The sequence below is a fragment of the Miscanthus floridulus genome, chromosome 1 (assembly GCF_019320115.1).
Source record: "Miscanthus floridulus cultivar M001 chromosome 1, ASM1932011v1, whole genome shotgun sequence".
NCBI lineage: Eukaryota > Viridiplantae > Streptophyta > Magnoliopsida > Poales > Poaceae > Miscanthus > Miscanthus floridulus.
This window is the reverse complement of record NC_089580.1, coordinates 47026020-47043121: the sequence shown is the minus strand read 5'-3', so window position 1 is coordinate 47043121 and position 17102 is coordinate 47026020. Positions and strand designations below refer to the sequence as shown.

Sequence of the window (17102 nt, the reverse complement as noted above, 5' to 3'; positions counted from 1 at the left end):
AGGACTTTTCCTTCTCCGTCTCTCATGATCAACACAGTAAATAAAAGTAGAACACATAGACACGAGAGATTGAAAGACTATTCTTTATTTCTCTGAATTCGGTAATTACAACATAGAGCCCTAACATATATATAATCCTACTAAGGCCTAAGAGTTTAGTAAGAGCCCACATATAAACAGATTATGATTATGATTGCTCCTTCTTTCTTTCTAGGATCGAGTCTATATATTTTACAACACTTAGCTAAATTATGTTAGGAGCACGAGTGTCGCTGGGACAACTGATCTTCCTTTTTATCCCTTATAGACAGCCTGTTCGCTGTTCGCTTGGTCGTATTTGGCTTATAAGCCATGGCTTATCAACCAACGAACAGTATTTTTCTCTCATACCAAACTAGCCAATAGTACTTTCAGCCATAGATTATAAACCAAACCAGCCCAAACAAACAGGCGAGAGATGATAACGAGACAATCAGTTGCACCTACATATGGTCAAATTGTCGTCACATATAAAAACGTTCCACTAACATCCAACCACGGAGATAGCATTCACAACTGGGTTTTGACTACAACAAATAATTTGCAACAGCTATGACGAATTAACCGACCATTCACTAAGTTGCACGATCCAGAACTGCACTGCATTTTATACCTCTCCAGCTCCAAGTGCCAGCTAAACCCAACACTGAAATTTGCTTTATTTTATTCGTACACAGAAATTTGCTACCAGAGCAAACAAACAAAAAATAAAATGAAACGACAGTCCGGTTGCCCTTTCTTGTCTTGACAAGTTTCAGAGCCTCGCCCGGTGTACAATAACTACATCTTTCTTTTGCCATATCCTTGTGGGCATACAAACTATTTCTTCCGTAACTGCAGGCTGGTTGCCCAAAAACAACTGAAGAACAGGTTTCCAACCTTCATTTTCGTCGAAAAGCTTGGATTACCCAGAATGGCTTATTGATCAGACCGGGAACATGTCAGTAGTAAAGACCTCAAAAGTGTTCGTCTTGAGTCTAGAAATCAGAATAATGTTGTAAGTAGAATATGCCAAACTTTCTGCAACTCCAGCATGCTAGGAGAAGTTTACCGACGCTGAGAGAGGTTCAGATCAATTCCAATGTTCATCCCGTTGTATGCGATCGGAGCATACATCCACATTTCATCAGAGCTGAGGAGCTGCAGAGAGTAACAAAAATACCAGTTCAGTGACACATTGCCATGGACCATTCCAAAATGGAACATAACTAAACTGCGAATGGCCTCGCCTTGATTTGAAGCTGCAAGAACTTCACATACTGCACTGCCTCTTCAAGCATAGTGCTGATATCTACCTGCAACACGACACAAATATTGCCATTTGAGTTGTGTGATTTCTTTTGAAGCCTATAGTTATTACAACTGATGCTTTATTCAGAATCTTATTACTTTGGTTCCATTTGGTACAAGGTTCTGCAATATCCTCAGCCTCTCATTGATCCTCTCTCTTCTTTTCTACATCCAGTTAACAACAGCATAAGTAATTGACAATTTTCAATTAAAAACTTATTGTTCCTTAACAGTGAGTTAGAATAATACCCTTGCGTAGAGGCTCTGGGACTCGGTTGCTGACCGGCAGTCAGCTTGATTCTTGCCACCCGGCTTATCAGAAACAGGGCGTCCTTGAGAAGTAATTGAGTCATTTTCAAAGGTGCAGGAACTCAAGCTTTGTCCATTTTCCCGTTGCATGGCCATCTTGGCCCTCTTACAATCAGACTTCTTTGCATATTTCCGACTCTGGATTTTGTAAATATCATCAAATCAGCATCCACATTGCATTTGGGACTCATTTAAAAAAAACAGTACTTATGCATTTTCGTTGTAAAATAATTGCAAAAAAATACTTACTCTTGTGTGGCCATCCAGTTTGCCTTGTTCCAGGTGCTTTCTCTTGTCAGAAGTACCAATGGTATCGAGCAGATTCATGCTTGAATCCCCAATATCATCACAGCTTGAATCACAACTACCGTAAGCAGGGTTAAGAATGGAATCCATGAACAGAGCTGCACCTTGATCCTGAACCATGTTTAAGTACGGTGGTGCAGCACAGGAGTCACTTAAATAGTAGCTCCCATGTTCAGATGGCATAATAAGGCTGAGACTACCAGAACCATTGCTACTCGTGGAGCTATATGTACTTGCACTAGCATTGCAATGGAAATAAAATGAATTGGAAGCTTGAATAGGCCAAGGAAACTCTTGGTGATCTTCCTCACCATTGGAGAAGGTACCAAGCAGCTGTTCCATTATCTCTGACTCCTCAGCCTGCGATGGTACAACGAGCGAACTCAAGCTTGGCTCTGCTATCACTCCTCCAGACTCCATTTTTATCAGTATGGAATGTGAAAGATAGTAGAAGTGATGTGAGGCCCTGTGCTGCTTGATGTGCTTGGTGAAGAAAAAATGTGGGGCTGTTGGAGGTGATTTATACTGATGACGAGGTTGAGGAAACCAACAAGAATTGCAGAACTTTCAAATGTAATCATCACTAAAGAATGGATCACCATGGCTGGGGATGACCTGTGGTGACAGCAACCGCTCCAGGTGTTGTCTGCAGATGTGCACATTATAAGGTTAGAAAATGTCAACTGCTAGTTGGTAGGCAAGATAGTGACTTATCAAAGATCACGATTTGTATGTCAAGGGAATCAAAGGTTGGAGTGGCCAGCATCTGAAGGCTGTTTACAATGATTGAAGGGGTGTCTCCACCATTCAAGCATTATGGAGACAGAAAAATGAATCTGACGTTCAAAACCAAGAATAGCATGGGTTTATCCTAACAATAATACAGGATGGGGCATTACGAGATCATTTGGAACATTACTGGAAAGAAAATCCGATAAGATAATAAACTGATACTGACACAGAGAGGCTTGCACGAACATGGTGGATGGAACTCAAGTCTTAACGTCCTTTAGGGGAGCTCAAAAAGGACTGCCAGTCCCTCCACAACTCAAGATATGTATGTTTTGTTGGACGGGGGCACATCACCAGCATGTTTGTCGTTTTACATCTTTTATTAAGCTTCCCACAGTTCCGATTGTTAAAGGGTATCAGAGTCACTTTACTGTGTTCCCAGTTGTATGTATCTCCTGTACTATGATACTGCGTACCGCCCTTAAGAACTGTGGAATACAGCCAACAAGCAATCATCATCACCTCCTCTCACATTAACACCAATACTTTTGCCTGCTGGCCCATTGCAGGAATTTATGTTTGATAGATTCTTAGAACTTCTAAGATATCAAATAGCAACCTTTGGGACATAAAAACTGCACCAAATTGGATCTTTTCCTTGGGTGCTAAAAGCAATGCAGTAAAGATCTAGACACTATGCAAAATAAGCAAATCTATTCCAAGATGCCATAGTTATGATTCGATAATACAGCAGTTTCAAAAGATCTTTCCCTTTTCTTATTGGATATTTTCCTTGGGTGCTAAAAACAATGCAATAAAGATCTAGACACTATGCAAAATAAGGAAATCTATTCCAAGATGCCATAGTTATGATTCACTAATACAGCAGTTTCAAAAGATCTTTCCCTTTTGTTTTCAGATTATGACACATCTAAAATTCACGGAGCATGTGAACTTCTAGTAACCCTGAACAATGATGTATTGCAATGCCTGAAAAACCAAAGTCATTGGGTGATCTGATTCTGAGCTTTCCATCAATAGTAAAATAAGGGCTGCACATGACTCAGATCTAGCGGCAGTTTAAAAAATGATTGTAGTTCTGGATTGTCCTTTCGTGACCCAAAAATGACTTATTCTTCCTGCCTCTTTGTTCCAAGCAGAGGATCAAGAGGCAAAATAAACAATATAGCTAAATGCTGGCAAGGAAAAAATAAAGAAAACAAGAACATACGGTTTGTTTAAAGCCCTGTTCTTATAGCTCCAATTGTATGAAAGATTATGGCACCTTCAAATGTTACAATATAGAAATCTTGATACATTGAAACGAAAGAAATGAAGAACAAATAATAGCCAAAAAGGAAGATAAATAACTCATATGTGGAGAAGCCAAATTGCATCAAGAATTCAAGATTAATCTATGAAGCCCTTAAAATATACATGAAGGGACAAAATCTCACCTAATTATGCATGGACCTTGGAGAAATGGTTTCGCTGTTGCGTTCTTAAGAAAATTGGTAGTAGGATTACTTATCCATGTAGACGACTATGGCAGATCTAAAGCTACTCCATCTGTTCAAAATTATACTTCACTTTGGTTTTGTCCTAAGTAAAACTTCTCTAACTTTGACCAAGTTTATAGGAAAATGCACCAACATCCATAACATCAAATTAGTTTCACTAAATTCTCCATTAAATATATTTTGATAGTGCATTTCTTTGAACATGTAGATGTTAATGCATTTTTTTCTAAAAAATTGGTCAAAAGTTAGAGATGTCTGACTTAGAAGTTAGGACAAAGCCAAAGTGAACTTAGGAGTACTTAAGTTGCCGGTGGAGTTCAATAACTGTCTTCTGGAAACAAAAATATTTTTGAGAAGACATTATCACATATTCCTAAGTTGTTACCTACCGTATTAGGTGTATGCTACATGGTACAAGAAACAGTCTTTTTGCCCATCCATCAACAGTATTAAAAGTGGGTCCTTTAGGAGAACCGAATTCATTGTGATTGCAATAGAAACAAAGTCAATAGCCGCATGTGTCCATCTTCTGTTCTATTATATAAACGTGACGGCCATGTACAAAACAATGTTGTTCTTTTGTTTTCCATCTTACCCTTTCTGTGAACTTGAACTTTCAATATAAAGCAGGGACACTTTGTAAAAAAAGGGATGTTGAAGTCTTTACATCAAATAAAAATAAAGGAGGGAGTCCCTTGCTCTCTATCATGATCCCTTTATACTAGCACCGCTTTTTTTTCAAAATAATGTCACTTTCAATGAAAAGAAAAGAAAAGGTAATGACATGTCTGATTTTGTATACTGTTCCTTGATTTGATTCTCCACAAATTTCGAAGTAATGGCGTACTCAAATATCAACTATTTAATGATATGTCTAAATGTCTAATGTTAGAAAAAATTAACTGCTGCATTACCAGTTTTTAGTTAATTAGCGTTTCAGGCAGCAGCACCTGAAATTTCTAACAAGTAGTTTTCACTACCAATAATGCGACACAGAAGAAAAAATGACAAAGATCTGTAAATAAAAGCTCTCCATACATTTATACTGCATTCTAAACAAGAAACTTCGCTTCTTAGCTGTCTGCATTACAGATGTTTACACAGCAGCAACGCTGCAGAGAAGATCCAGTTAAAGAAAAACGCTGCAGAGAAGTTAGCTATAGCAGCAATCAAAAAGAGAGCTTTGTATCTATGGCCAACTAGAATCAACGAGAATTAACAGCAAGATATGTTATTATCATGGTGTACAAACATTCAAATAGCCCCTCCTGCTGCAGGTAACATTAATCTACCTACAAAAGCACAGGTGAGAAAAAGAAACCCACGAAGTTAACAACATACCCATAATAGGCTTGTCGACTGTCTGTTGCAATTGGATGATAAATTTTATATGCTGCTGCATAATTGATCCGTGTAGATGCATTGCATGAGGTTAGATCACTTCAATCCATCAGAACCACATCTCTGCAGACACCCCTATGGAACAATAAAGATTTCAAGGTTACAATTATAAAAGTCTAAGATGGACGGCATCCAACTTTAACTTAAATCGATAACATTTTTCTTTCAAATTCGTTCCATAATAAATAGTCTACCATTTTATTAACTTAAGGACAAAAGAGGAGCTATGTACACAGTATAAATGCTGCTATGGTCAAATTACACTCTAACAGAATAAATGTTGTTTGCTCTTACAATGCTGTCATTACTAATAAGACTTCAGATAACTTTTTTTTTTGGACCGTACAGGAACTGAGCATTGCCCTCACAGAGCCCATGTCCATGTACCTCCAAAAGGCACATATTATATAATATATAGTAGCTTAAAATAGATCATAAGCATCAGTTAACACAAGAGGTCAAACAAAACAAAAACAACATTTATAGAAACTATATATTGAGATGTAAGGCTAGCATAAACAACTTAAGGTCAACTGCATTTTTCAAGTCAAACAAAAGATGACCTTTATTGAAGATCTCCTAGGCCAAAACAGCTTGTTCCATCTGTAACAGGCACACCCTATTTATAGTGAAGCGAATCAATGTTTGATCGCTTTACGATTCATCCAACTCAACCACTACACTCCGAAAATTCAGTTGCAAGATAGTCATTACATAAAAATTGCACCCTATTACCATTTTCACAAGAATGGACCGAGTTCGGAACGATGGTATACGTGATCGCCTAGGGGTAGCACCAATTGAAGAAAAGCTTGTCCAACATCGGTTGAGGTGGTTTGGCCATGTCCAAAGGAGACCTCCAGAGGCACCAGTGCATTGTGGAGTCCTAAGCCAAGCTAATAATATGAGGAGAGGTAGAGGAAGACCGAAATTGACATAGGGGGAGGCAATAAAAAGAGATTTAAAAGTTTGGGATATACCTAGAGATCTATGTTTGAATAGGAGTGCTTGGAAAGCAGCTATTGAAGTGCCTGAACCGTGACTTGGGACTCTTGGTGGGTTTCAACTCTAGCCTATCCTAACTTGCTTGGGACTGAAAGGCTATGTTGTTGTTGTTGTTGTTGTTGTTGTTGTAAACAATATACAGCATCTTTGATCAGCAGTCAGAAGAAACCAAACACAACTGATTTTAACTGAAAAGAACTGTTAGATGCATTCTTCAACTAGATTCAATGCCAATTAAAAAAAAATGAAGAGCCACTTGCAAAACAATAGCTAAGGGCCACAAATGATGGTCAAGTCAGAATACAACTATATATTATTACATCGCTGCAAGTCTACTTGTGCTTATAGTGCCAATTTGTTTACAGTATCATTTTGGTATCAAGGGCTGGCTAATCATAGAGAAATACACAACATTGGCATCTACTTGTAGTCTCCTAGCTATATATGTAGCACTTGACATTTGGCCATGGTAAATTTGCTTATGGATGTCTCTGAACCTGATCCAAAACTCAATAGCAGTAAGAATTGTACTTGTCACAAGTTTCAAGACAATCGAAGAAGAGAACAATGAAAATTTATAATAAAAGTTGACGAATGAAAACTACCTCCTGACATAGTTCCCAATATACATTTTGTAGCTCAGGATGGCACCACTCGATGGTTCTAAGAGCAAAGGGGGATTGAGGTTAAACACAGGACATCTTTTTTTTCCATATATAAACTGCAAGATTCGATTTGATGGCAGCCTAGCATGCTCACCATGCTATCAGGACCTAGATTCCTTTCGGTCACTATCAGAACTACCCTAAAGTGACAAATGTCATAAGGGCCAAGCTTCAACTCTACAGTTAGCCCAAATCACAAAAAACAAAACTACCATTGCAACTTAATTGAGACAATTTTAAGAAAACATGGGGCCTAATTTGACTTGCATGAAAACCATAGTACGATGATAGTCTTAAAAAAAATATGCTATAACTAACCACCTGCATTACCATGTCATCTATGATCGTCAAGAAGAGAGTTGCACTGACCAACCAGTGACTTTGCATTACTATGGCCCTGTTTGGATGTGCTTCTCAGGCAGTTTTTCATCATAAATAAGCCAAGGTTGCACCAAACGCCAAGCTTCTCGGTAGCTATTTTTAGCAAGAGCTTCTTCCTCATCCCTGCGGCCCCTCCTCGTCCCCGCAATTCCTTCCCCATGCAGTCGCGCCTTCCTCCTCGTCGCCCACACTTCCCAAGAGAGCCGCCCATTGCCTCTCCTCCACTTTTGACTCTCTCTGGCCGCCACACTGACCTCCCCTCTGCCACTGCCCTCTCCTCCACATCTGCCGTCACCTTCGCCTTCGCCTCCTTGCCGTTCGTGGCCTCCATGCTGGTGAATGAGCTCCCGAGCCGCCCCCCCCCCCCCCCCCCCCCCCCCCCGCCTCCCTCCCTCCCCAACCTCACCTCATAAGGCCTCACCTCCCAAAGCTAACACCCACAAGCTTCCCTTCATCTTCATCACTAAGACACTGAGAAATGGATAGCTTTTTAGGCTCGAGAATTTCCAATAAGTGCCTATTGTGGGAAGGTGGTGAAAAGCTGGCTTTCCTAAAACTTAAGTCGTACCAAACAGGGCCTATAGCAATGGTATGGTCCATGCAACTATAAGATAAAACTTGAGAATTATACTAAAAGACTTGAGAATACTAAGAGACATTTCAATCTTCTCAAAGTACAACTGTAAGGGCTAAAGTTTGCTTGGACGTAATAAAAAAGACACCATAACTATATCCAGTGATGCCAAGGATAGCCAATGTCTCAGAACTGTGTTCAAACTCAATATTGATTTCATGATCAAAATAGCAAACAACATTGCGGGTACAAGACGTATATAGGCTTATAATTTTATTGGAACCAAGCTGCTCACATAATACTACCATTGTACTGCTAAATTGTCATTATCGTTATTCTCTTAATAAAGATAAAACAACACGGGCGAAGCTATACTAACTTCGACTTGATTGAATTCTAATGTGGGGCTCCTTGCCTCATGACAGTAACGATAAATTGGTTTTCGTACTCCTAAATAATGTAATCATAGATATTGACACAAAAGATCAAGGGAACAGGGGCGGGTATTGCAGCCCCATATTCTCAGGCAGTCCCATCATCAGATTAAGATTTTGCAAAGCCTGACCAGATGCTCCCTTCACGAGATTATCTATCTGCAAAGTTGAAATGTAGCTTGTAAGGACTACGTGCATCTTAAGTATGTGATATTATTTTTGCTATATACTTATGTGTGATAAAGTTGACTGAAGGCACTTACGACAGAGATGATGATGGCCCTTCCAGGAATTCTATCCTCATAGACATTCATGAAGCAGTAATTTGATCCCTTAACATGGCTTGTGTGAGGAGTGCTGCTACCATGTAACAGCTTGACAAATTCTTCATCCTGAAAAGATTCAATGATGAATGAACTCTGTGCTAACAAGAGTACATTTCTCTATACACTACAAAATCACAAGATAGATCGATGACTTCAGTGAAAAATTATGGTCCTTCCTAAGCTGACATAATTCAGCCTACATGGTTAAGTAAACAAACCTCGTAAGTAGACTTCAGGTGTTCATACAAATTCCTGGGAGTCACTCCAGATGCCAATTCAACATATATAGTAGATTGCATCCCACGTGTCTATTAAATACCAGTAGAAATGATTATTGAATTTTACAAAAGTGAATATTGAATTTAGCAAGTAAAAGGATAAGTATAATTAAGTGCTTACCATACACATCAAATGTGGAGTAAAGCTGATAGTAACTTTTGATTCAGCAGCATCTGTAAGTCCTTGCTCAATCTCAGGAACTGTCATTATTTTAATCACAATTTGTTAATGAGGTAAGATATATATCACTAACACAACAAATATAATCAAAACATTAATATGGCTAGTTGAGTATAAACATTAACATGCCGATGGCTTGTTATCCCATAAGCATGGATACCCTCAGCGATTTCAGTGTAAAGATTTGCTTCCTTAGCCCCACGTCCTAAAAGGACACATGTTTTAGAGACCAAATCATTTAATGTTGAAGCAGAAATAGAAAATAAATCGATTATCTCAAATAAATACGAACCTGCACCACTGACCCCAGATTTTGCATCAATGATAATGTTGGTCAGCTTGATCAGTTTTGCCTAAAAAGCAAACAAAATAGCTTAAGGAAAAAGCTAGATATTGAGAATACTACTAAATTTTCGAGAAATTTTAACACATAAAGTTTCAATACTATAGACATAAAGATTATGCTTTTATCAATTCAATTCTATGGCATAACTTAGCGTAATTTTATCTAAATTTACAAATATTAACATAGATATGTGTAAGATGCCACAAACTTCTATTAAACCTCACCTTTACCAAAGGAACAAGGGGAAGTTGAATAGATGTGGGATAACACCCTGGATTTGCTACCAGACGTGCATTTCTTATGTCATCTCGTTGAAGTTCAGTTAAACCATACACAGCCTCTTCCTGAAAGGAGAAAAAGGCTAAAGTGAAGATATGAGTAAATTCTAAGAAATATAACATAGTGCCACAAACAGAACCATCAAAAATCTATGAAAACCAAACCTAATTCTTAGAACTTAGTAGTATCATACAAGACATCAATAGCACAAATCATAAAGAACAATTGATGACAACTCAAGTGCCAAGATAGCAAAGGCAGTGCTAGTTACTAGGCAAAGCTAAAGAGAAAATCAGTCCATCTATTTCTTTTATATATAAGGGGCATTAGTATTTAAAAAGGCCTTTCATGGTATACTTTGACTATTGATTTCTCTAATAATATAATCAATTACTACAAATCAACATCTTACATTCTTACCACATGTAAAATATGAACCTATTGATGAATCATACATAAATTTTGACTAATTGATGGACAAAGTTTGAAATGTTTGATTTTTTAAGTTCTATTTGGCCCAACATTTTGAAATGGAGGGAGTAGTAAGAACCTGTAGTTCTGGTGCCCTATGGGAATGGCCATACCATTCAGCGTACTCATTGATGTCACGTAGTCGGAAGTCCTGTAAGCAATAGTTTCTCAACAACAATCGAGATCGTACCCATATTAGAGAAGTAAATATAGTGTGTGCAGAGCATACCGCTGAGAGATCAACGATCTTTAAGTGTCGGGGTAAACTTTTGATAATTTCCTGATAAAAAAATATTATAGTTAGGCAGTGCATTGTAAAGTTTATTAAAATCTAGTGTTCCACACGTTGTACAACAGAGTCTAAGATAGTATTGTATTAACAAATTCAATAAAAGGTATGAAGAATTTAAGGTAAAAACATAGTAGCAATAAACAAACCTGTGTTGTACCATGTGGCAAGCAACAAAAAACAGCATCAACGTCTGAAAAGTCAGCGTCTTTTATTGCAACCAATCTCGGCAGGTCCTGCAAATCAGAAGAAAATCAACAGTATTTTATGATTTTGACAAACATAACAAATAAAGCTGTGATGATATAACTCTAGTGCACAGAAATGTAGTACAGCCCAGAGGCTTAGTTGCTTATTGATATAACTAGGCTAAGATCATAGATGAGGAGGAAGAGAGAAGATAAGTTCTCACCAGCATTCTCAAGTGAGGAAATACAGATCCAAACTGCTCGCCAGCTTTTCTATCTGCAGTCATCACTTCTGTATAGAACTGAGGGTGGCTCGCTAGAAAACGAACAATCTGTTAACAAAAGCATAGCAACGACATTAGCAAAAAAGAACCAAGAACAAAAATCATCATACAAAATGAGATCATAATGATGGGACAACCTCAGCTCCAGTATAACCGCTGGCCCCTAGCACTGCAATGCGTATGCCATCCCCTGATTTAGGGGCTGCTGCCTTAGGGGAGAAAAGCTTCTGCGGTGAAGAAGCAATGGATCCCCTCACATGGAGGGGCAGGGCTCCAACCTAAGCAGAGTATCATTTTCATTAGCATTTCATATACACCTCAGAATCTTACTATTATATAGAAAAGAAAAAAAATGCAAAACTTAATTCACCTGCTGAGGTTTCTTGAGTACGATACCCGCAAAATGGCTTCGAATTAGATCCAAGGATTCTATTATGCACAGAAAAGAAGTATTTAAGTGCTTGTCAGGTCCATATAGTCACATAATGTAGTTTGCTGAAACTGCAAACAATCATAATCAGAACAAAGAATTGCTCACTACGACCACCAAATCACTGTAACTAGAAGTCAGAGAATACTATCATTGAGGATGTTAACATGACAAATTGAAGGAAACTGGTACTAAATAATGAGTGTACGGAACTATGATAGAGCATCCCAATCTAATATAGGCTGCAGGTCATCCCAATCGGTGTATGTCATGAAAACAAGGGTTGAATTGAATCCCTCTAACTGCGCCACCCATTGACTCCACCCAAAACCACGCTTCCCCAGTCGTCCCCAATCCAATGACAGAACTAGGCCTGCAAACGGTGCAGGGTTCGGGGCGCACCTAATCAAGACCCGTTGCACCACTATTGACAAACGTGGTTCACGGGTCAAACCGCCCCGCTCGTCCACTGGGCAGGTTCGCCCACTGTTACAAATATCAGTTTGGTAGGACAGGAAGACACTGTCCAAGCTCAAAAGTGCACGGACAGCAAAGAAACCACAGGCTATAGCTAGATTGTGAGCATTCAGGCTCACAGTCACAATGCAGAGTTTTCTGTGTAATAGCTAGATTGGCTCTGAATAGTGAGTAGTGTTTTCTGGGCAAGCATGGCAATGAGGCACAGTGGGTTCAGCACTGCGGAAACGTATCATCAATAGTTCGAAGCTCAAGAACCATTCGAGCCAAAGTAAACAGGGTCCAGTCATCACAAATCACAATAGAAGAACCTTTTGGATCTGCCCAGAGGTGATTCCGGCGGCCGAGGCCATCGTCTGCGCCTGCGGCTGCTGCATCCCGTCCCCGCGGCCGGCGCCCGGAACGAACGAGCGGGGAGGCCGGAGGCCGTGAGTGAAGCGGCGGGGAGGGGAGCGAGGTGGCAGGGAGGCGAACGAGGGCGATAGGGTTCCACCAATAGGGCGGATCCCCCACCCCCGCCCGGAGTGTCGAGCGCGGACTGCAGTGGCGCCGAGCGGCCGAGCGTGCGAGGTAGAAGACGACGCCCGCGAGGTTGAAGACGACGCGCGGAGTGGTGGGCCTTTTGTTTTGGGGCTGGCCGGCTGGGGCATACGCCGGCAGGCAGCATGGGCCATCTGGCCACTGGCCTACATCGGCCCATCTGGCCACTGGCCTACATCATCTGCCTGCCTGCTCCTGTGGGCTCCGCCCTACCTCATACTATTTTGCAAAATAATTTTGGGCTGGGTCCGCCACTCTAGTCTAGAAACAGAAAGGGGGAAAAAAAGGAGAAAGCATTAGAGAGCGTATTGGAACGCGAATGTTTCTACGCGCACATAAAATTCGGAAGAAACAATACAACGCAGAATATTTAGTGGATGCAAGATTTTCATTCAAAATTATACAATACTGAAAAGATATATTCTCACAGGAATCTTAATATTTGAACCATTTCACAATGGTGTCATGGCGTCTTAAAGCTTCGATTATTGCGTCTAGAAGATGTATTTGCCCATCTCCATCATCCTCTTCGATGCCATCACTGATTCACAATGTTCCTTATGGAGGATAGACCTGAAGTGTGCCTAGTGAGTGGCCTTGAAAACGACCTTATAAACCGGGTTTAAGTTCAAGCGAACAGGGCAAAAATCTTTTATCAAAAATGAAGTCATTCGTCTCAACCATAATAAACCGGGCTGATAAGTGTGAATCTTCTTGCTTGTAATGAGTTTCACCTATAGTTTTGTTTTTCAAGTACTTCTTCATATTTTTTTGTTGTTGTCAAACTCCATCTTCATTGATTAATTTAAAGAGCCACTTGCTAAACAAACATTTTGAGTCTCTAGGTCTAAGATTCCTAAACTTCTTTGCTCCTTTGGTAAGCATAGGACACCTAGTTTTGTTGGTCTATATTTTCTTATGATTGTCACGTTGCCAAAATAAACTAGAACTATAAATATCTTTTTGAAATCCCTTTCAGTACCTCGAAAAAGGACATCATATACATAGAAACACTGCTCAAAATAGAGTTTATCAAAACTAAACGGCCTCCATAGATAGAAGTTTTTCTTTCGACTGCTTTTTTTAAAAGCGGTCTTTAATAGCTTTCTAGTCCTTAATATTAGGTTTTATGTGGTATATTTGGATGCCTTGATTTTGAGACCAAGGGACTACACCATTTTATATGTAAAGAATGTTATTTTGCGATATGTCACTCAATAGCAAGAACTTAGTGCTTCCATCAAACTCAAGACATGCCAGTTCAATTTGTATATTTTTAACTATTGTTTTCGTTTTCCGAGATATAACTTTAACTAATTTTATATAAAAAATATTCATATTTATGGTACATAATTAATATCATTAGATAGATTATTAAATTTATTTTTATAATAAATTTATTTGGAGATACAAATGTTGCACATGTTTTCTATAATCTAGTCAAACTTACGGCACGAAAAAAACGACAAATATTTAGGGGCAGAGGGAGTATGCGCGTGCTGTGATTTTCCAAAAAAAAAACATTGCCACATGTATATATGCTTTTTTCGGAAAAGCTCAGCCACGACCGTTCGTCCAGCCGGACGCGGCTCCCAGTCCTACCTTCCTCCTACGCTTCAGCGGACCAACCTCTAATAAAAAAGAAAAAATTCTCACTTAGGCTGTGGTGTCCTCCTCACCTACTCTAAGCCTTGCTCAAACGTCTCTCCTGCATGCCCGGCCCTTCCCACGTTGCTCCTTCCCGCGAGGCACCCGACCCCTTCCCTCGCTACTCTACGCGCCCGCGCTGCACCACCATCCAACGCTGCGTCACCATCCACCTCACCCGTCGTGGAAGGGGAGGCAGGGGGAGGCCTACGCCTAGGGAGGTGGCTTGTGCCTGTGCCTGTGCCTCCGTTCACCTCGCGTCGTCGGCAGAAAGGGGAAGCCTACCCATGCAGTTTCCCACCAGGTAGCCCATGCCCGCCGGCAATGCTGTGTTTTTCAAGTGTTAACATGCGTTTTCAAACATGTTGTAAGCCTATGTTTCATGTGTTTCAGATGTATGTTTCAAGTGTTTCGTATAGATGTTGCAAAAGTAGATCAGGATGCTACACATGTTGTAATGGCTATACACGTATGTTTCAAGTGTATGTTCTAAATGTTCATATGTTCCAGACAAATGTTGCAAGTGTTTTATCTGGACGTTGCAAAAATAGATCAGGATATTGTATACATGCATGTTGCAAGCATATGTTTAAAGCGTTTTCAGGTGTTTCATACGTATGTTTGTAAGTGTTTAATCTGGATGTTGCATATGTTTGTAATGGTTTTTAAATGTTTTTCAGGCATTTTCGCAAGTGTTTCAAACGCTTATTTCAAGCTTCTTTTATATATTGCAACTGTTGCATTTGAATTATTTCAAAAATGAATCGGGACAATGCACATGCGATGCGCGTGAGAAGTGACCGGCGGTACGGATCCACTGTTGGTCCGCTCGCTCACCAACCTGATACACTAGGCGCAGTGGCGGATGCACGATGCGGGATAAGGGGGGCTAAAACAATGGAGATGTTGATTTGCATGAAGATTTAATGGTGAAATCAAACTTTTGCTACAGCGATTAGCGGTGAAATTCCAGCCCCCCCCCCCCCCCCCCTGGATCCGCCCCTGACTAGGCGCTCGTTCGCTCTCGGTGCATGCAGCGTCCGGACGCTTGCCGGTGATGGCATTCTGGGTGTCGCTTTATCTGAACAAAGTTGTGTTTTGCTTTATTTTCATTTATTATTCCGAAACAAATCCGAAATAGACAGAATTTATTCTTGCCGGCATGGCTATCCTTTATTTGTCCTTCCTGAGTTGCGCGATCTGGATGTTGTCGACATCCAGCTTCCTGAAGTTGCTTCTCCTCCTGGTTCTGAAGAACTCGCCCCAACTGTACGCGTCGTACCTTGACGGGTTCTCCTCGCTCACCATCTCCTCCAGCGGCTCCACCAGGGTGCCCATGGCCGGGTTGAAGAAGTAGGGGATGGAGAACCTCTCCTTCTCCGAGTTCACCGACGCCCGGTGCTCCACGCTCTCGTACCTGTCATTGCTCCACACCTGCAACCCAAATCCAAACACAACTTTTTTATTTGTTCAGCAACGACAGCATCACCCTGCAGATTGCAGGCTGCAGGTAGCATTGGATGGATGAAGGACCTCGATCGGCAGGCAGGCACCTGAACGACGTCGCCGACATTGACGACGAACGAGCCACGAACAGGCTCCACGCGCACCCACTCGCCGTCGGGCCGCCTCCGCACGTCGAGCCCGCCGACGTCGTCGTCCTGGCGCAGGATGGTCAGGGCGCCGCTGTCCTTGTGGCGGCCGAGGCCGAGGGCGAGGTCCGGCCGAGGGCACGGAGGGTACCGGTTCATCCGCATGTACGTCGTCTGACCGTCTCCGAAGAAGCCGTGCAGCCGGTTGGGTCTCAGGTGCAGGCTCCGAGCGATCAGCTCCAGCAGCTTGAAGGCTAGCTCCTCCATCGCCGCCGCGTACTCCTCCAGTGCCGCTCTGCGTGCGAAACAGAGTCAACGCTGGTGGTGGTGGGTGCAGACAGAGTCACCTACAGTATGCTAGAGGTGGCGAGAAGAGAGGGGTACCGGAACCCCGGCAGGTCGCCGTCGTCCGGCCACTTGTTCACGAACACCAGCTCGTCGTCGGCCTGCGTCGGCGGCGGCGGCGGCTCGTGCGGGAAGATGTCGAACACCTCCTTCCAGTCCCGGACGTTCTTGGTGTGCTCGGCGTCGTAGTACCCGAGCGGCGCCTGCTCGGTGCGCCGCATGGCCGCCTTGCGCTCCGGCGGCAGCGCGAAGAACGCACGCCCGACCTCCACCGCCCGCGCCACCGTCGCCTCCGGCACGCCGTGGCCCACGGCGACGAAGAAGCCCCAGTCCCGGCACGCCGCGCCCACCTCGGCCGCCAGCGCATCCACGGTGCCCGGCGATGGCGGCGTGCCAGCTAGCGGTGACAGGTCGATGACCGGGACGCCGGTGGCCTGGAGGACGGGCGACACAAGCCGGTGCTCGGTGGCCTGCACGAATGCGTCGTCCATAGTGGATGTCCGCTTCGTGCTGAGGTGTGCTGGGATGGTTACGGAACTTACGGGTCAACGTCGTGAGTGGGAGATCCGGTAATCGTCCCTATCAGCAACTACTTGTGCAGTTGTGCTCATCGAAGCATCAGTCTCAAGTTCAACGTGGGCGATGCCCGATATCTCTTATAATCCTAATCCTCGTTACATGTTATATCTCAATATCCAAAACATTCACATCATATTTCACTAATAACCATGTTATACTACTAATTTCTAACATCTTAATGCAAACTATCCATA

At 41.9% G+C, this 17102-nt stretch overlaps 2 protein-coding genes and 1 pseudogene across 9 annotated transcripts; all 3 read right to left on the bottom strand.

Annotated features, from left to right (window-relative positions):
• Positions 1-422: 422 nt before the first annotated feature.
• LOC136510482 (uncharacterized) lies at positions 423-7992 on the bottom strand. 7 transcript variants are annotated; one of them, XM_066504925.1, is made up of 8 exons: positions 6161-7992; positions 5538-5672; positions 2544-2590; positions 1888-2304; positions 1579-1776; positions 1429-1494; positions 1269-1334; positions 423-1179 (listed from the first exon to the last, which is right to left on the bottom strand). In XM_066504925.1, exons 2-8 carry the CDS (start codon positions 5617-5619, stop codon positions 1087-1089), a joined length of 969 nt encoding a protein of 322 aa, XP_066361022.1. In that variant the 5' UTR covers positions 5620-5672; positions 6161-7992; the 3' UTR covers positions 423-1086. The 7 variants fall into 7 exon arrangements, with proteins under 7 accessions (XP_066361022.1, XP_066361101.1, XP_066361139.1 ...); XM_066505004.1 differs by having other exon boundaries at positions 6333-7992; XM_066505042.1 differs by having other exon boundaries at positions 6374-7992.
• A 56-nt stretch (positions 7993-8048) lies between these two features.
• On the bottom strand, positions 8049-12712 carry LOC136510882 (probable N-acetyl-gamma-glutamyl-phosphate reductase, chloroplastic; annotated as a pseudogene).
• Positions 12713-15493: 2781 nt separating this feature from the next.
• On the bottom strand, positions 15494-16899 carry LOC136482678 (jasmonate-induced oxygenase 2-like). 2 transcript variants are annotated; one of them, XM_066479886.1, is made up of 3 exons: positions 16369-16899; positions 15946-16279; positions 15494-15826 (listed from the first exon to the last, which is right to left on the bottom strand). In XM_066479886.1, exons 1-3 carry the CDS (start codon positions 16818-16820, stop codon positions 15566-15568), a joined length of 1047 nt encoding a protein of 348 aa, XP_066335983.1. In that variant the 5' UTR covers positions 16821-16899; the 3' UTR covers positions 15494-15565. The 2 variants fall into 2 exon arrangements, with proteins under 2 accessions (XP_066335983.1, XP_066335988.1); XM_066479891.1 differs by having other exon boundaries at positions 15634-15826; positions 15926-16279.
• Between the last annotated feature and the right edge of the window lie 203 nt (positions 16900-17102).